At 32.5% G+C, this 16,175-nt stretch overlaps 1 protein-coding gene across 1 annotated transcript in view; it reads left to right on the top strand.

Moving 5' to 3' along the window:
- TMF1 (TATA element modulatory factor 1) overlaps positions 1-12,671 on the top strand; it is a 42,480-nt gene extending 29,809 nt beyond the window's left edge. Inside the window, exons 9-17 of the mRNA XM_045832406.1 lie at positions 858-950; positions 1,675-1,831; positions 6,445-6,637; positions 7,534-7,603; positions 7,835-7,927; positions 9,308-9,409; positions 9,551-9,703; positions 10,647-10,772; positions 11,442-12,671. Coding sequence (XP_045688362.1) covers positions 858-950; positions 1,675-1,831; positions 6,445-6,637; positions 7,534-7,603; positions 7,835-7,927; positions 9,308-9,409; positions 9,551-9,703; positions 10,647-10,772; positions 11,442-11,585 — 1,131 coding nt within the window. The 3' untranslated portion in view covers positions 11,586-12,671. The remainder of the gene's footprint in view (positions 1-857; positions 951-1,674; positions 1,832-6,444; positions 6,638-7,533; positions 7,604-7,834; positions 7,928-9,307; positions 9,410-9,550; positions 9,704-10,646; positions 10,773-11,441) is intronic.
- Positions 12,672-16,175: the final 3,504 nt, after the last annotated feature.

Below are 16,175 nucleotides of genomic sequence, written 5' to 3'. Positions count from 1 at the left end.
TATTAAAAATTATGCCATGGTCCATATACCTCTTGTATTTCTGCAACTGTATCACTGGGATAGAAAAATTATTAATGTTGTAAATTAAAAATACACTAGGAGAATAACAAAGAAAAATTGGGGAGATGGGAAGTAATAGTGTAGGGCATTATCATTCATAAAATGATCACCTTATGAGTACTGTCAATTTTGGGTATTACCTTCTTGTTCTTATTTCCATGTACATATTTACATATATTTTTTTTAATTATTTTATTGTTGTTCAATTATGGTTGTCTGTATTTTCTCCCCACCCCTTATATTTGATATTATATATTATATATTTTAGAGTTTTTTAAGATTAAATCATATATGTTTTTTATGGATATATTCATGTTGTATTAAGGTTTGCAAAACTAAACTGCTACTGATGGATATTTAGACTATTTCATGTTTTGTGTGTTATTGTTAATTAGCTACCATGTAGGGAACATCTTTGTGTTTATAGAGACTGCTTCCATAGAGTGAATTCTCAGGTCTAGTTTTCAGAGATAATACAGCCATCACATTCTGCTTGCACTGTAGACATTTATGGATGCATCGTCTCTCCTCCTATCTTGTGAGGTTGGGCAGTGGTTGGGCCTTGTACATATTTATACTCTTTTTTTTGTGTGTGTGCCTAACAGTACGTATTGAACATATATACAGTTTTGGAATTACTTGATGAATGGATGTATGATAATCTTATGTAAAAACTCATTGGATAGTGTAAGGTATTATACATCAACTACAAGTCAACACAACACAAAATATGTGGTTAGCAGGAAGTAATAGACAATGCTTGAGACTGTGATAATGTTTTGGTTCTCCTCATATAGGTGGGGGACCTGAGGCTGGCCCTGCAACGAGCAGAACAAGCAGCTGCCAGAAAAGAAGACTATTTACGCCATGAGATCAGTGAACTCCAGCAGGTGCTGTCACAGTTTTCCTGAATACACATCCAATATGTGTTTTTCTAGAAATAAAAAATGACTCAGTTGGATAATGCTTATAGAACTGAGAGGATTACTATCATATGTATCATTTGCTGATTTTTTTTGTGGCTTGTGTCAATAAAATCAGAGTTGGAACCTTAAAAATGTAGAAGAAAAATCCTAATTCTATTTTATAGAAAATAACTTAATCATGGTAGATTTATTGTGCATTTAGTATTGTTTTTGCATTTGTAATACCTAGTTTATTAATTATCAGTCTGATTACTGTGGGGCAGATAATGAGTGCCCAGTTTTTACTTTAACTGCTGTATTAATTTTCAGTAAGTGAACATGCCTAGGAAAAGGGAGAGAAATGCAACTTAAATTGATCTTTATGTTTTTATAAATACTTAGAAGTATTTGGATGAAGAAGAAATTACAGAGAGGCTTGAATGATACTCATTTTTACATTAAGGTGATCGAAGGCTATCCTTATCTTTGGAAATGCTTTGTAAAGAAGCACTTATTTAGATACTCAGTTATGCAACTTAACTATAACTTAAGGGTTGAACAATTGGAAATAATTTTATTTAAAAAGTAATTCTATCTTAGAGAAATAATTTTTTCCAGAAATCTCCCATAAAGTTTATTTGCTAGTTTTTTTTCTTTCTGTTTTTATTGGTGCTGTTGGTGGTAATAACTTAAGAATTTCATGATTCAGAGACTCCAGGAAGCAGAGAATCGAAACCAGGAACTCAGTCAAAGTGTTTCATCAACAACAAGGCCATTGCTTCGACAGATAGAAAATTTGCAAGCAACACTAGGGTCCCAGACATCATCGTGGGAGAAGTTAGAGAAGAGTCTCACTGATAGGCTAGGTAATTGCTTTAGTTCTTAAGCTCAATGCAGAAGCCCTTTCACCGTGTTTATGGAATTAGGTTAATGGTCTGAAATTGAAAATCACTTATCTGATGTTATATTTTGTCTTACTTGTAGATTTTCACTTCTCCTGTTTTATATTTATTTTCTAATATCTTAATTGACTCTCAAAACCACTTGTTTTCCCTAACACAATGGATCAGATACTGTCTAAAATATATCCACGTTATTTTTTCATTCATTTTTACAGACTATTGCACTCATATTTTTCCTTGTTCAGTGCTAAATCTGACCTTTTTTTAGCTTGTCTTCAGTAATGTTGAAGGTAGACGCCAGATATGATTCTAGTTAATGGCAGAATTCCAAGAGCAGAGCTAGGTCTAAGGTGGATCTAGGTCTAAGGTTAAATTGAGTATTCAGATGCTATAGAATCTTAAGATTTTATATTCTGCTTCTTTATGGAAATGTCCCAGTTTGCCCTTCTGTGCTATTAATAAAAAGGAAATTATTTTCCTAAGATGTTTATTCAAGCACAGACTGATAGTATTACTAGATATCCCAGAAGCTAGCAATTCATGAAAAATCCATGTAATTAGAGAGACATCAACAACAAGACCATTGCTTCCACAGATACAAAATTTGGTGTAGTGATGAAAGCAGGCCTGATTGGGTGTCAGGAGACCTGGGAGCAAGGCTTTGTTTTGTTTTGTTTTTAATCATCCAGGCAGGTAGTCTGAAGCAGGTCACTTCCCTTTTCTGGACTACTCACTGGAAATCCTACAGGGTGAACTAGATTAGTGGCTTTCTCAGTCGTCAGCAGACTCATTAGATGTGTCTCAGGGCTGGCTGCCTGTCATGGTGAGAGGGAAGCTCCACAAATAGGGTGCTGTTCTCCCGCCAGGCAGCTTTAATGAAAGTAGTGCCTCCTTTTTTTTTTTTCTTTTTTTAGTTTTATGTAGGATATTCTCTGAAAAAAGATTTAGCTGCTTAAAAAGAAAAATCACTGAACTAGATGAACCTTCACATATTATTTAACTTACATGTATACATTTTAGGTCTGTCATTTATTTCTGACAATTTTTTAAGAAGATTTTATTTATTTATTTTTAGAGAGAGGGAAAGGAGGAAGAAAGAGGGAGAGAAATATTGATGTGTGAGAGAGACATCTATCAGTTGCTTCTCTCACACCCCCAACTGAGACCTGGCCTGCAACCCAGGCATGTGCCCTGACTGGGAATTGAATCGGTGATCTTTTGGTTCAAAGGCCATACTCAACCCATTGAGCCACACCAGCCAAGGCTATTTCTGACAATTTTTGAGGCCAATTTGTTATATAATATGACATATCTGAAAATGACAGCCTCTGAAATGGATGTCTGTTTAGCATAAGTGGAGACTGGAAGCTCTCATGTTGTGGTTTTTAAAGTGTAGTCAGCACACTGTTGGGGATATGTGGTATTGTGGAATATACCGTAGGCAAAGCTATAGGACAGGCATACTATATAATGCTATTAATAGGACCATAGGTGCAATATGGAATAGTCTATAACATCTATAATAGAGTTATTATTAGGTCTACTTTGGTTCTTGAAGGGAAATACGAAAATTCTTACCTAGGCTAAATTTCAGAATCTTATCCACTAATCTTTTTTTTAATTGGAAAGTTCTATTGAGTTAATGGTAGATATACATGCATTTATATGAAATAATACTTTCCCTAGTATCTCCAAATGTTAACATTTTGCAGAGCTGTAATATTATAACCAGGGTATTGACACTGATATTATTTACTGATCTTATTCAGATTTTCCCAGTTTTACTAGTACTTGTGTGTGTTTGTGTGTCTCTGTGTGTGTATATTAAGTTCTACACAATTTTACCACATCTGTGGGTTCATGTATTCATCACTATAGTCAAGATATCAAACAGTTGCAACACCAAAAATATCCCGCATGTTGCCCTTTTATGACCACACTTAACCAACTCTATGGCCCTTCTTCCCTATCCCAAATCCTGGGCAACCACTAATGTGTCCTGTATTTTGAAAGTTTTAGAATTTCTAAGTGCTATATGAATAAAATTATATAATATGTGACATTTTGGGGTTGGCTTTTTCATTTGGTATAATTCCCTTGAAATTCATCCAAATTATTGTGTGTGTCAATGATTAAATTTTTTATTACTGTTTTTCATTGTATGTATGTACCACATTTTGTTTACTTGAAGGCTGTATGAACTGATTTTAGATTTTGTCTGTACAGATAAGCTGCTATGAATATTCATGTACAAGTCTCAGGGTGGACATAGATTTTCATTTCTCTGGATAAATGCCCAAATATGCAATTGCTGGGTTATATAGGTAGTTGCACATTTTGCTTTTAAAGATAATGCCAAACTATTTTCCCAGGTGTCTGTATGTATGAAAATAATCTAGTTTCTCCACATCCTTGCTAGGATTTTGTGTTGTCTTGTTTTTTGTTTTAGTCATTTACACAGGTGTGTAGTGATATGTCATTATGATTTTGTTGTGCATAATGATGTTGAACATCATTTTATTTGTTTATTTTCTGTTTGTACATTCCCTTCAGTGAAATGTCTATTCAGATCTTTTGCCCATTTTCTAATCAGATAGTTTGTATTTTCACTGTTGAGTTTTGAGACTTTTTTATATATTCTAGATACTAGATGTAGATAATGTGGTTTGCCTTTATTTTCTCCAAGTCTGTACTTTTCTTCCCATCCTGTTTACATAGAGCAAAATTTAAAATTTTGAAAAAGTCTATTTTCTCCATTTTTCTTAAAAAGTTTTTAGTTTTCAATTGTAGTTAACATCCTCTCTATATATTACTTTCATGTGTTCTACAGTGGTTAGACATTTACATATCTTACTAAGAGATCCCCCAATAAGTCTTGTACCCAATACTATTGACTATGTTCCCTATGCTGTACTTTACATCCCCATGACTATTCTTTAACAACCAATTTTCACTTCTCAGTTCCTTCACCATTTTCATTTAGTCCCCCAGTTCTCCCTCCTGTCTAGTTACCATCAAAATGTTCTCTGCACTTATAAGTCTGTTTCTATTTTGTTTGTTCATTTATTTATTTTTTTAAATACCACACATAAGAGAAATCATATGGCCTTTGTCTTTCTCTGACTTATTTCACTTAGCATAATACCCTCTAGGTCCATCCATGTTGTCAGAAATGGTAAGATTTAATTCTTTTTCATGCCTGAGTAATATTCCATTATATATATGGACCACATCCTCTATCCATTTGTCTTTTGATTGGAGCTTTTAATCCACTTACATTTAAAGTAATTATTGATAGCTATGTAGTATTGCCATTTTATTAATTGTTTTCTGATTATTTTTGTAGTTCTCTGTTTCTTCTTTTTCTCTTCTCATATGTTGATGACTCTCCGTAGTGTTATGTTTGGATTCTTTTCTCTTTATTGCTTGTATATTGCTTGTAGGTTGTTGGTTTGTGGTTATCATGTGCTTCATTTATATCAACCTATGTTTATAGCAGTCTATTTTAAGTTGATGGCCACTTACGTTCAAAGACATTCTAAAGTCACTACTGTTTTTGTGTACTCCCTTCACATTTATGTTTTTGTCATTATTTTTTTCTTGTGTGTGTGTGTGTGTTTGCATGTATTTAATTTACTTTTGTAATTACACATGGTCTTTCTACTTTTGCCTTTTAACCCTTGTACTAGCTTTAGTGTTAGCTGATCTGCTTTTATTATGTATTTCCCTTGACAGTGAGACATTTTTATTGCGATATTTTTCTTATTCATACTTTTTATTATTTTTTCTTCAAGAAGTTCCTTTAACATTTGTTATAATATCAGTTTGGTAGTAGTGAATTCCTTTAGGGTTTTTTTTCTTGCCTGGGAATGTTAATTTTTCTTTTTATGGCTCTTGCTTTTGGCGTCAGATCTAAGTATTCTTTAACTATCCCTAGATCCTAAATATTTCTATATTTTATTAAAAGTTTTATAGTTTTGTCTTATGCTCAACTTTATGATCCATTTTCAGTTAATTTTCGTATACAGTGAGAAGTTTAGTTTGTGGTGTTTTGTGTGGGGTGGGCCTACAGATGTATGTTTAATTGCCCCAGTATTGTTTGTTGATCCCTTGCCTTTTTCTTTTTTTTTTTTAAGGATTTTATTTATATTTAGAAAGAGGGTAAGGGAGGAAGAGAGAGAGGGAGAAAAATGCGATGTTCGAGAGAGAAATTGATTGGTTGACTCTTGCATGCCCCCAGCTGGGGACCTGGCCCACAACCCCAGGCATGTGCCGTGAATGGGAATTGAACTGGCAACCCTTTGGTTCACAGGCTGTCATTCAATCCACTGTGTCATATCAGCCAGGTCCATTGCTCTTTGCATATATAACTCCACTTTCAAATTAAAATATTTGGGGGGAAAGCAGGTAGAAATTAAGACTGTTTCCTTTGTCTCTGCAGGCATTCCTGCCTTAGGCAGTAAACAGTTACAGTTTTAAGTGTGGCTACTTGCATCATTAAAAGTGAGAACTGACTTGGTATCTTGTCCTCTTGGGTATATTCATAAGTGACTTTTCTTCCTTTATTCTCTGTTCAGGTGAATCTCAGACCTTGTTGGCAGCAGCAGTTGAAAGAGAACGTGCAGCTACAGAAGAACTCCTTGCCAACAAAATTCAGGTGTCTTCCACAGAGTCACAGAATTCTCTCTTAAGACAGGAGAACAGTAGATTTCTGGCCCAGCTAGAAGCAGAGAAAAATAGGCTAAGAAAACTGGAAGATGAAAATAATAGGTGAGCATATTTCTTGATTGTTATTTTTGGTAGCTTTATGACATTTTAAAGCACTTAAAAACATGCTGTTGGCTTTTAGCTTCTTGGCACTGAGAACTATTGTAAAATATATACTTGTAGCGTTTAATGTTAGAGTCATTAGTAATAGGATATTATAGTAAGATATAGTACTTGGATTCATTGAATTTTACATGTATTCTTGAAATTGTGTGGCATGTTTTGTGTATGTTTGCATTTTGTAGGGAAATGATTCATTATTTTAATCAAATATGTTAAAGGAGTCTATAACCACAAAATAGTTTGGAAACCATTCATTGACATTATTTTTATATTACAAGGGTTTTAGCAATGTTTCAATCTTTCTAAATAAATGTCCTGGTTCTTCGGAAACCACAAGCTATAAAATCCATCCGTCTGAAATTACGTCGAGGCTATGATTAGTGTATTTTTACCCCCCGTTCTTTTTTTTTTCCTTAAACCATAACTTTATTTTGATACCCTAAGTTCTTTAGTAGAAATTTTACTTTTAAAAAAAGTTGTCAAGTAAAAATGATTTTTAAAGTAAAATATCTGAACTTTTGCAAACATTTTCATAGAACCCCCTAATAAGCTTTTGCAGAATCTGAACCTACTATAAAATGGTGGTATTTGAAATTATTTTTGGAAATTCTCTTTTTAAATGAAATCTTAACTCAAAGAACTAATAAATAAAATGCACAAAAGTAGTAGTTTGGCTTCTGAGTAAAATGCAAGTCATCTGGAAAAAAATAGTTGGAAAATCAATCTGGTAATAAAAATGACTACTAAATACATAACTGGAGTTAATAAAGAATTGAGTTTGTAATAGTTTGTACTATCATCTTTTTTGTTTTGTTTCATTCCCTTTGACTTAATAGGTTCCAGGTTGAAATAGAAAACCTAAAAGATGAATATGTAAGAACACTTGAAGAGACAAGGAAAGAAAAGGTATTGTTCTTAGTGTTCGCTCACCTCTTAGGGCTTCCATTAGTGAATGCTTGGGGATGGCAGTGAACTAATGAGATGACAAGATGAAATGAGTGAGCTTACTGCTTTTGGAACTTGGTCTTTAGTAGTAAAACAAATAGGAGTATGTACTTTATGCGCCTTACTTTGAGATTAACTTATGATAATGATTTAGTCTCATAGGAATTATCTAACCGTATTTCTTTCCATTAGATACTGTTAAATAGTCAATTAGAAATGGAGAAAATGAAAGTTGAACAAGAAAGGAAGAAAGCAGTTTTTACTCAAGAAGCAATAAAAGAAAAGGTATTGAATTTTGTCTCATTTTGTTTTTGGTGTAAGCAGTTAGTAACTCTCATTGTTTTGTAATTTTTAGTTACATGTTATAAATACCATTTCTTACGTCTATAATCAATAGGGTGATGTACTAATTCTAGTAGGGTAATCAGTGTCCTGTTCAGAGTGGATCCAAAGTAATTTGAGTTTATCCAAAGAGATCTGTGATTTCTAGGATTTGAATTACAAAACCTCTTTTTAAATGAATTATGTGGTCTCTTACTGAGATTAATGTACCTCATTTGGTCTGTAGGTACTTTGGGAGTAAAACTTGTTCACTTTCTGGGTAATGAAGGTAATTTTTCTAAAGAGAGTTTCCTATATTTAAAGCATTGATGTGACTTGGTAGTTAATATATTAAAACTATCTATATGTATATTGAAATTATACCTTGAATTTATTTGGAATTTTAAAAAAATACACTAAAAATAAAATGGATAAGTCAGAAACTTTATGGTTTATAAAACTTGATGTGGACCCCCGGCTAGTGGGGTCCGCCACATTGTGGATGAGACATAAGACATTCACACGGACTACCGAATCCTGTGGAGGAAAAGGGCGAGCATGGCTTTTCTCTCAAGGGGAGCAAAAGCCACAGCCCTCACTGTGACAGGCCTTTATTTCTTTTCTGGGCACTTTACTTGGTGATCCTCATTTATTATGTACAGGTTGCTTTAGGTGGTTACCTTTTACAGAAAACAAAGGAGGTGATGCTGCTAATCACATCACAGAATGAGGATATTTGCAAATGAAAAAGGAAAAGTAGTTGAACTGGTTACACTCCTTACTCCAGAGTTTTAGCATGGATTTCAGGAAGTTACAGTAAGCACTTGTTGTCTCAATTCAGGGTGAGGGAGTTGTAGCAAAAGCAAGTCTCAAAGTGGCCTAGGTACATTGCAGGCTGATTCCCCACGGGGTAACCTATCCATGGGCGTGGGTCCTGTGCCTCTCCGAGTGGGAGCTGGGCCCACCCCACGCAGAATGGTCTCCTACAAAACTCATTTCTAATTTTATTCTAAAGAAATAGGTTTAATTGGTATTCTGTTATACAATGTAAAACAGTTAGTTTATATAATTATTTCAACAAGAACCTTCTCATTCTATTAAAAATAAACCAAATTATGTTGTTACATTGTACATGAATCCTGAGATGATTTGATCAAGTCTGTCTATACTTTTAAATTGCTAAATATTGTGCCTTGCAAGGTTAATACTTTAGAAATTATATGTATAACTTTAGGAAGAAGCTAAAATGAGTCTTTGTTGTTATTAATCCTAGAAAGCATTCCTGTTTTTTTATTTACCATTTTGCTCTTTAATCTCAACTGAATTTTTTTTTTACTCCTTAAGGAATGGAAGCCATTTTCTGTTTCTACCACTCCCACAATGTCACGGTCAAATTCAATAAGTGGAGCTGAGATGGCAGGGCTACAAGCATCTTTTCTGTCTCAGGTGATTCTCTCTCTCTCTCTTTCTCTTTCTCTCTCTCTCTCTCTGTCTAAGGCAAGAATTGACAGAATCATTTGTTTGAACCTTATAATGGAACATGATCTATAATAACTGAATAACTATGTGCTTTCCTAATTAACATAGGATGAGCCTCATGATCATTCCCTTGGACAAATGTCCCTATCAGCAAATGGAAGCAATCTTTATGATACTGTAAGGATGGGGGCTGGATCCAGCATTATTGAAAATCTACAGTCTCAGCTAAAGCTAAGGGAAGGAGAAATTACTCATTTACAGGTATTGGAAAACTTAAGTATACTATAAAAGTAAATGAAAAATGAAAAAGTATAGAAGTAAATGTAAAACTTGCATCTCTTCTTCCCATTGTATGACTTGAGTTGAAAATATTACTCTATTAAAGATGTTCTTTTTTAAAAAAAAGATTCATTTATTTATATTTAGAGAGAGAGAGGAAGAAAAGGAGAAAGAGAGGGAGAGAAACATCAATGTGTGGTTGCCTTTTGCACACCCCCTACTGGAGACCTGGCCAGCAACCCAAGCATGTGCCCTGATTGGGAATTGAATAGCGACCCTTTAGTTCACAGGCTGGCACTCAATCCACTGAGCCACACCAGCCGGGGCAAAGATGATCTTTTTTTTTAAAGATTTATTTATTTATTTTTAGAGAGGGAAGGGAGGGAGAAAGAGAGAGAGAAGGAAACATGAATATGCGGTTATTTGGGGCCGTGGCCTGCAACCCTGGCATGTGCCCTGGCTGGGAATCGAACCTGTGATACTTTGGTTTGCAGCCCGCACTCAATCCACTGAGCTACGCCAGCCAGGCTGCAAAGATGTTCTTGAATTAGGAAAAAATAGATTAGAATAATCTTAATACTTATGTTTATGTAGCCCAACATGCTGTACTTGGACCAAATTAAACTTCTTTGGTAGTCTGTCAATATTCTCTACACAGTTGGAGATACATTAAAATATATGCTGTTTCCTTAGATTAGAGAAAAATATGGGGTTGCCGACTTCAAACACATGATTGAATTCCCTTAAGTTCTTTATATTTTTCATAGTAAACTCCATAAATGGTATACCTCTGAAGGAAGTTGAAACCTTTTTTTTTTTTGCCACTATTTCCTTTTACTTAAGAAATAGGTACCTCATGGTTATATGTTGGTCCATTAAGCAAGATATATTTTGATTTAAATTACTTTCTGGTAATGTGTCACAGCTAGAAATTGGCAATCTAGAAAAAACACGCTCAATAATGGCTGAAGAACTAGTTAAATTGACAAATCAAAATGATGAACTTGAAGAGAAAGTAAAGGAGATACCCAAACTTCGAACTCAGCTAAGAGTAAGTATTCTTCACTTAAGAATGAATCTATGATATTTTAATCCAGTTACTAAATCTCATTTTTATAGTGTATATAAAATGATGTATATGTTAATGATTTCTTTCAAAATTACAATGTTAGTGTTTGAGTAAAGAATTTTAAAGGTAAATCTTTTATGCTTATCACATTATACATTCAAAGTATTTTTCACAATCATTTTTAATCTCATATAGGAAAATAACTAGATTTTATTTGGCCAAAGCTCATTTATAATACTGTACTTTTGTATTAGTAGTCACTGTTAAGCCATATATGAAATTTTTATTTTTTATTTTTCCAAGAGGGTAAGTGCCAGGTAAATATTACAGTGAACCAAAATGACTAAATTTCGTCAAATGTGCTTAACTTAATGAGAGAAAACACTGATTAAGCTATATATGGGGGAAATTACAGTTTAGTGGAAAGATATGATAAGATTGATAGCAATTTGGCTTAGGGTTTTTTTTTAATTCCTTTACTTGCTATTTATTCCAACCTGCTGGAGTATGAGTTTGATTTTTATAAGAGCTGACTATATACTTTTATTTAGATTATAGTGTGTTTATTGGTGACTTGTTTATGATAATATAAATATAATCAAGACATTGTATAGAGTTATTTTACAAATTTTAAACACATGTATTTTGTAGGATTTGGATCAAAGATATAATACTATTCTGCAGATGTATGGAGAAAAAGCAGAAGAGGCGGAAGAACTTCGATTAGATCTTGAAGATGTAAAAAATATGTATAAGACTCAAATAGATGAACTTTTAAGACAAAGGCTCAGTTAATTTCTGAAAGTTACATTCCCATTAAACTGAATATAAATATTTAATAGCTAAATACAAACTTCCAATAAATTCTCTTATAATTAGAAAGTGGAATTTATTGCAGATGTCAAAAATTGAAAAAAAGTATTTGTTTTATAATATACAGTAATATTTGCAGTTAAATTATTTTGTGTAATATTTGAACTTTATTTTTGAAACTATCTTTAAAGATTTATTTTTAAAGCATTTTTTTGCCATGAATAGCACAGAGATTTATTACTTTATCCTTATATCAATATGGTTAAGGAAGGAGAATGATGTTCATACATTGTATTATAGATAAATAATTGTATCTATAATTTATATGTGTTTGTATATAGTGAGAACATTTAATGAGTGATTAGCATAGTGATACTTTGAAATCTTTCACACCTAAATCTTCAACATTTCTAATTACTACTTATGAAAATGGAACATTAAGTGTCCAAGTATAAAAATGTATTAAACTTCTAGTTATTAAATTTTCAACTAATTTTTTTCTTTAAAGTAGAAGTCATACTGACTTAGAAGTTGAAAGGGTGAATAATTTGAATTTAAAAACTTTTGTGGTCTAAACATTTATTTCACCCAGATACCATAATTAAGTCTGTGCAGATTTGTTACCTGTCTGGAGAAAGCTGTAACTATTCAAAGTTATCTAGGCATGGTTAGATAATGGAAAAAATGTGCTTATAAAGATTTATGATGGGCTCTGGCTGTTGTGATTCAGTGGGTTGAGTGCCAGCCTTCAAACCAAAGGGTCACTGGTTCGATTCCCAGTCTGGGCACATGCCTGGCTTGCAGGCCAGGTCCCCAGTAGGGTGTGTTCAAGAGGCAACTACACATTGATGTTTCTCTCTTTTACTTTCTCCCTCCCTTCCCCTCTGTCTGAAAATAAATAAAATCTTTAAAAAAACACAATTTGTGACGGTATCAGTAACAATTGTTTTTGAACAGGTTTTGTTTTTAATATCCTGTAAAATGAATCAAAGTAATAAAATTATTAACATAATCTCTTTAAAATTTTTTACATTTTTGTAAAGCCTTATTTTTGGCATATAAAAATGAATGTTTGATATTACAGAACATTCATTAAAAATTAGAGAAATTATAGAAGTTAATTTAAATTTGGCATTTTCAGTTCTATGTAATTTATTATTTTATTCTTTCTTGAACCTTTAAAAACAAAAAATAGTGCAGGATAGCTTTAAAAAATAGCTATGCCTTCTTTTAAATGTTATTTTGTTCAAAAGTAAACCAGGCTGTGTTTTATATTTGTAAAATATTTTAATACTTTTTATTACTGCAAGTCTTTAGCTGCCTTTATTTGCAAATAAAAACTCTCATTTAATTTTTAGTTAAATATTCAACACTAGAATTATGTAGTATTAATTAAATTATCTTGAAGAGTTTGAATGCTTTTCAGGGCATTTCAAGTTACTATTTTATTTTATTTTTTTTGTATTCCAGGCAGTATTTCTGCTGCTGGATCTCTAATGATTAGCATTACTAAATATTCTTTCAGTGTGAGCCAAATTCATAAAATTAATTTTCTGTATTTTAATGGTAAAATCAGTGTAATAGCTTTTTGTCACCTTATTATTATTATTATTTTTAATATCAGGGGTTGACAGGTAATGACAAAACTGATAGCAATAAGAAATGTACAGAATTAGAAGTTATAGGAAAATTAATTTTCAAAATTCTGTCAAGGGTTTGAAACTAGAAGTTGAGGAATTATTAAATTGTTCTTTTAAAATGTCTTTTAGTGAGGGGGAAAAGAACCCTTTAGTTGCAAAGAAAAGATTGAAATACAATTCCTATAACTTCCAGGTTAATAATACTAAACATTCTTTTCTCTTAGTCTTTTACATTAATAAAACTCCACTAAGTAACAGAATACATATTTAATATTGGTTGCCATATCTTGCTTTTTCATTAAGACTTCTCTGTGCAAATTTTAGGAAAGTAATATTTACATTTTAATATATAATATAGTTTGCAGTGAGAGGTTTCCATTCTTAGGAGAAAACAGAAAGATACTATAAATCTTAATTTCAAAAATATGAGAAAAAGTAAAAGAGAAATGAACTTTTTTTTAAAATGTATAGACATCTAAGCACATATGATAGTTATCTTTCCGACTCTTGGGAAGTGGATTTGAGAATACCAATTCTTTCTTTTCCTTTGCCTGTTTTTTGAGAACATCCAGTGTTACATTGTTTTTAGCAAATGGGAATGTGTCAAATGTATCTACATTGTGATTTAAGATATCCCAAATATGGGTAGTTTCTGATCTAAGGAAACTTTAGTTTTTGTAGTTAAGTAAAAAGAATGTTCAGGAAAAATTTTGTTCTCATGATCCCTCAATTGGCATTTGATTTATTGAGGGTTTTATTCAAATGTTTATTAAATATATATGATTTATAGTCTTTAGAAAGTAGCCACAAGAAAAAAAAAGAGAAATGACTGTAGATATTTGAATCTTGTTTTACTACTATTTGTTTAGTATGCATAAATTTTACTAATGTACCATAATATTTCATTTTCATGTTTAAAATTAATTTTTTCAATTCAGTGTTAAATTATATATTTTGTAAAGGGCTGAAAGTATGATTTAAACTATAGATTATTATAAATATTTTAAGTGAGATAATGTAAATAATAAGCTTGGATCTAATTTGAATAAAGATTTTAAAATAGTAATAATGCATTTCATTTTTAACATAAAGTGTTCAGTACCAGTGAAAGGAGGAAGTATTGTTTTATGAAGATAATATAACTTGGATAAGTTTGGAATTTATGTTTGAAGAAAATGAATATAGCCCTGGCTGGTGTGGCTCAGTGGACTGAGCATGGGCCTTTAGACCAAAAGTTTGCTGGTTTGATTCCCAGTTAGGGCACATGCCTGGGTTGTGGGCCAGTTGGGGATGTGAGAGAGGCAACCAGTTTCTGTTTCTCTCACACATCATCTTGCCCTCTTTCTTCCTCATTTCCCCTCTTTCTAAAAATAAATAAATAAAATCTTTAAACTCTATTATAAAAAAGGAGTATAAGCCCTAATATTGTATGAGTTATTAAGACTATTAGTATTAAGCATAGTTTTATCTGATGAAGATTTAGTTTGGAAAACAATTTTAAGACTTACTGATTGTAACTAGCTGGTAATTGTAAGGATGATGTGTATCTTTTAAAAATCTTAAATAGCATCAAAGTATTCTTCTAAAAGTCATAATATTTCTGTATTTAAAGAACTATAGATATGTTATCCTCTATTTTTAAATTCATATAGCTTGTACCATTGAACTCTGCATCTTTATCCCTAAAGTACTTTTAAGCTATTGCTTTTACATGCATCCATGTTACCTTTTAACCAATCAAGATCCTTCAACAAGATAGAATGAAAATTAAAAGTATATTTCTTCTTAATATTTAAATGCCATTTTCAAAACACACAAAAATCCCAAATGCTTCCATATACCACACTTGCAATGTAGAGAATTTACTCTTACTGCTGTCCAGAATTTATTCATCATACTGCCCCATTCCCTAGTAAGATAAATTTAATTTTAGAATCCTCAAGTAATACTAAGTAAGAGGTATGAACAAAAAAGGTGCCATGTAGAAAATTGACAAGCTCAGAGGGCTACTTAGTAGGCCTGACAATGACAAGATAATAACCACACAGGCTGATGTGATCCAAAATTCCTAACTGGGTAAGTCACAGTGGACAGTCACACCTATAGCTCTCTTAATAAAATGTTTATCTTTGCCTTAAGTGAGCCCTATACATTGTTTTTTTAAAAAATTAAATTTATTTGGATAACATTGGTTAATAACATAAGTTTCAGGTATACAAATTTATAATACATCCATCTGTATATTGTGTGCCCACCACCTGAAATTTAGTCTCCTTCCATCACCATATATTTGACCATTTTCCCTCTTCATCCTCCCCTCACCCTCTTTCCCCTCTGATAATCACCATACTGTTGTCTGTGTCGATGAGTTTGTTTTGTTTGTTCATCTGTTGCTTTCTCTTTTATATCCTACATGTGATTGAAATATAACTAGCTATGGGAAATGCAAATTAAAACCACAATGAGTACCACCTCACACTTGTTAGAATGGCTACTATCAATAACACAAGAAATAACAGGTGTTGGAGAGGTTATGGAGAAAAGGGACCCTTGTACCATGTTAGTGGGTACAGCCTCTATGGAAAACAGTATTAAGTTTCCTTTAAAAATTAGCAATAGAGCTACCTATGACCTTGAAATCCTTCTTCTGGGTATTTACCTGAAAAATCTTAAAACCTTTATTCATAAAGATATATGTACCCCTATGTTCATTGCAGCACTGTTCACAATAGCCAAGACATGGAAACAATCTAAGTGTTTTTCGACTATGATTAAAGAATAGGTGGCACATATATACAGGGAAATACTACTCAGCCATAAAAATGATGAAATGTTACCACTTGTGACAATATGGATGGATGCTGAGTATCGTTCTGAGTATCCATTGTTCTTGTGCATCTAGGTTAACATACCTTTGAAATGCTCGAGTAAT

Source organism: Phyllostomus hastatus, unplaced genomic scaffold (assembly GCF_019186645.2).
Source record: "Phyllostomus hastatus isolate PE091 unplaced genomic scaffold, TTU_PhHast_1.1 phas_contig_16, whole genome shotgun sequence".
In the NCBI taxonomy this organism is placed as follows: domain Eukaryota; kingdom Metazoa; phylum Chordata; class Mammalia; order Chiroptera; family Phyllostomidae; genus Phyllostomus; species Phyllostomus hastatus.
The sequence above is the reverse complement of the archived record's forward strand: the minus strand, read 5'-3'. Positions and strand labels throughout refer to the sequence as shown.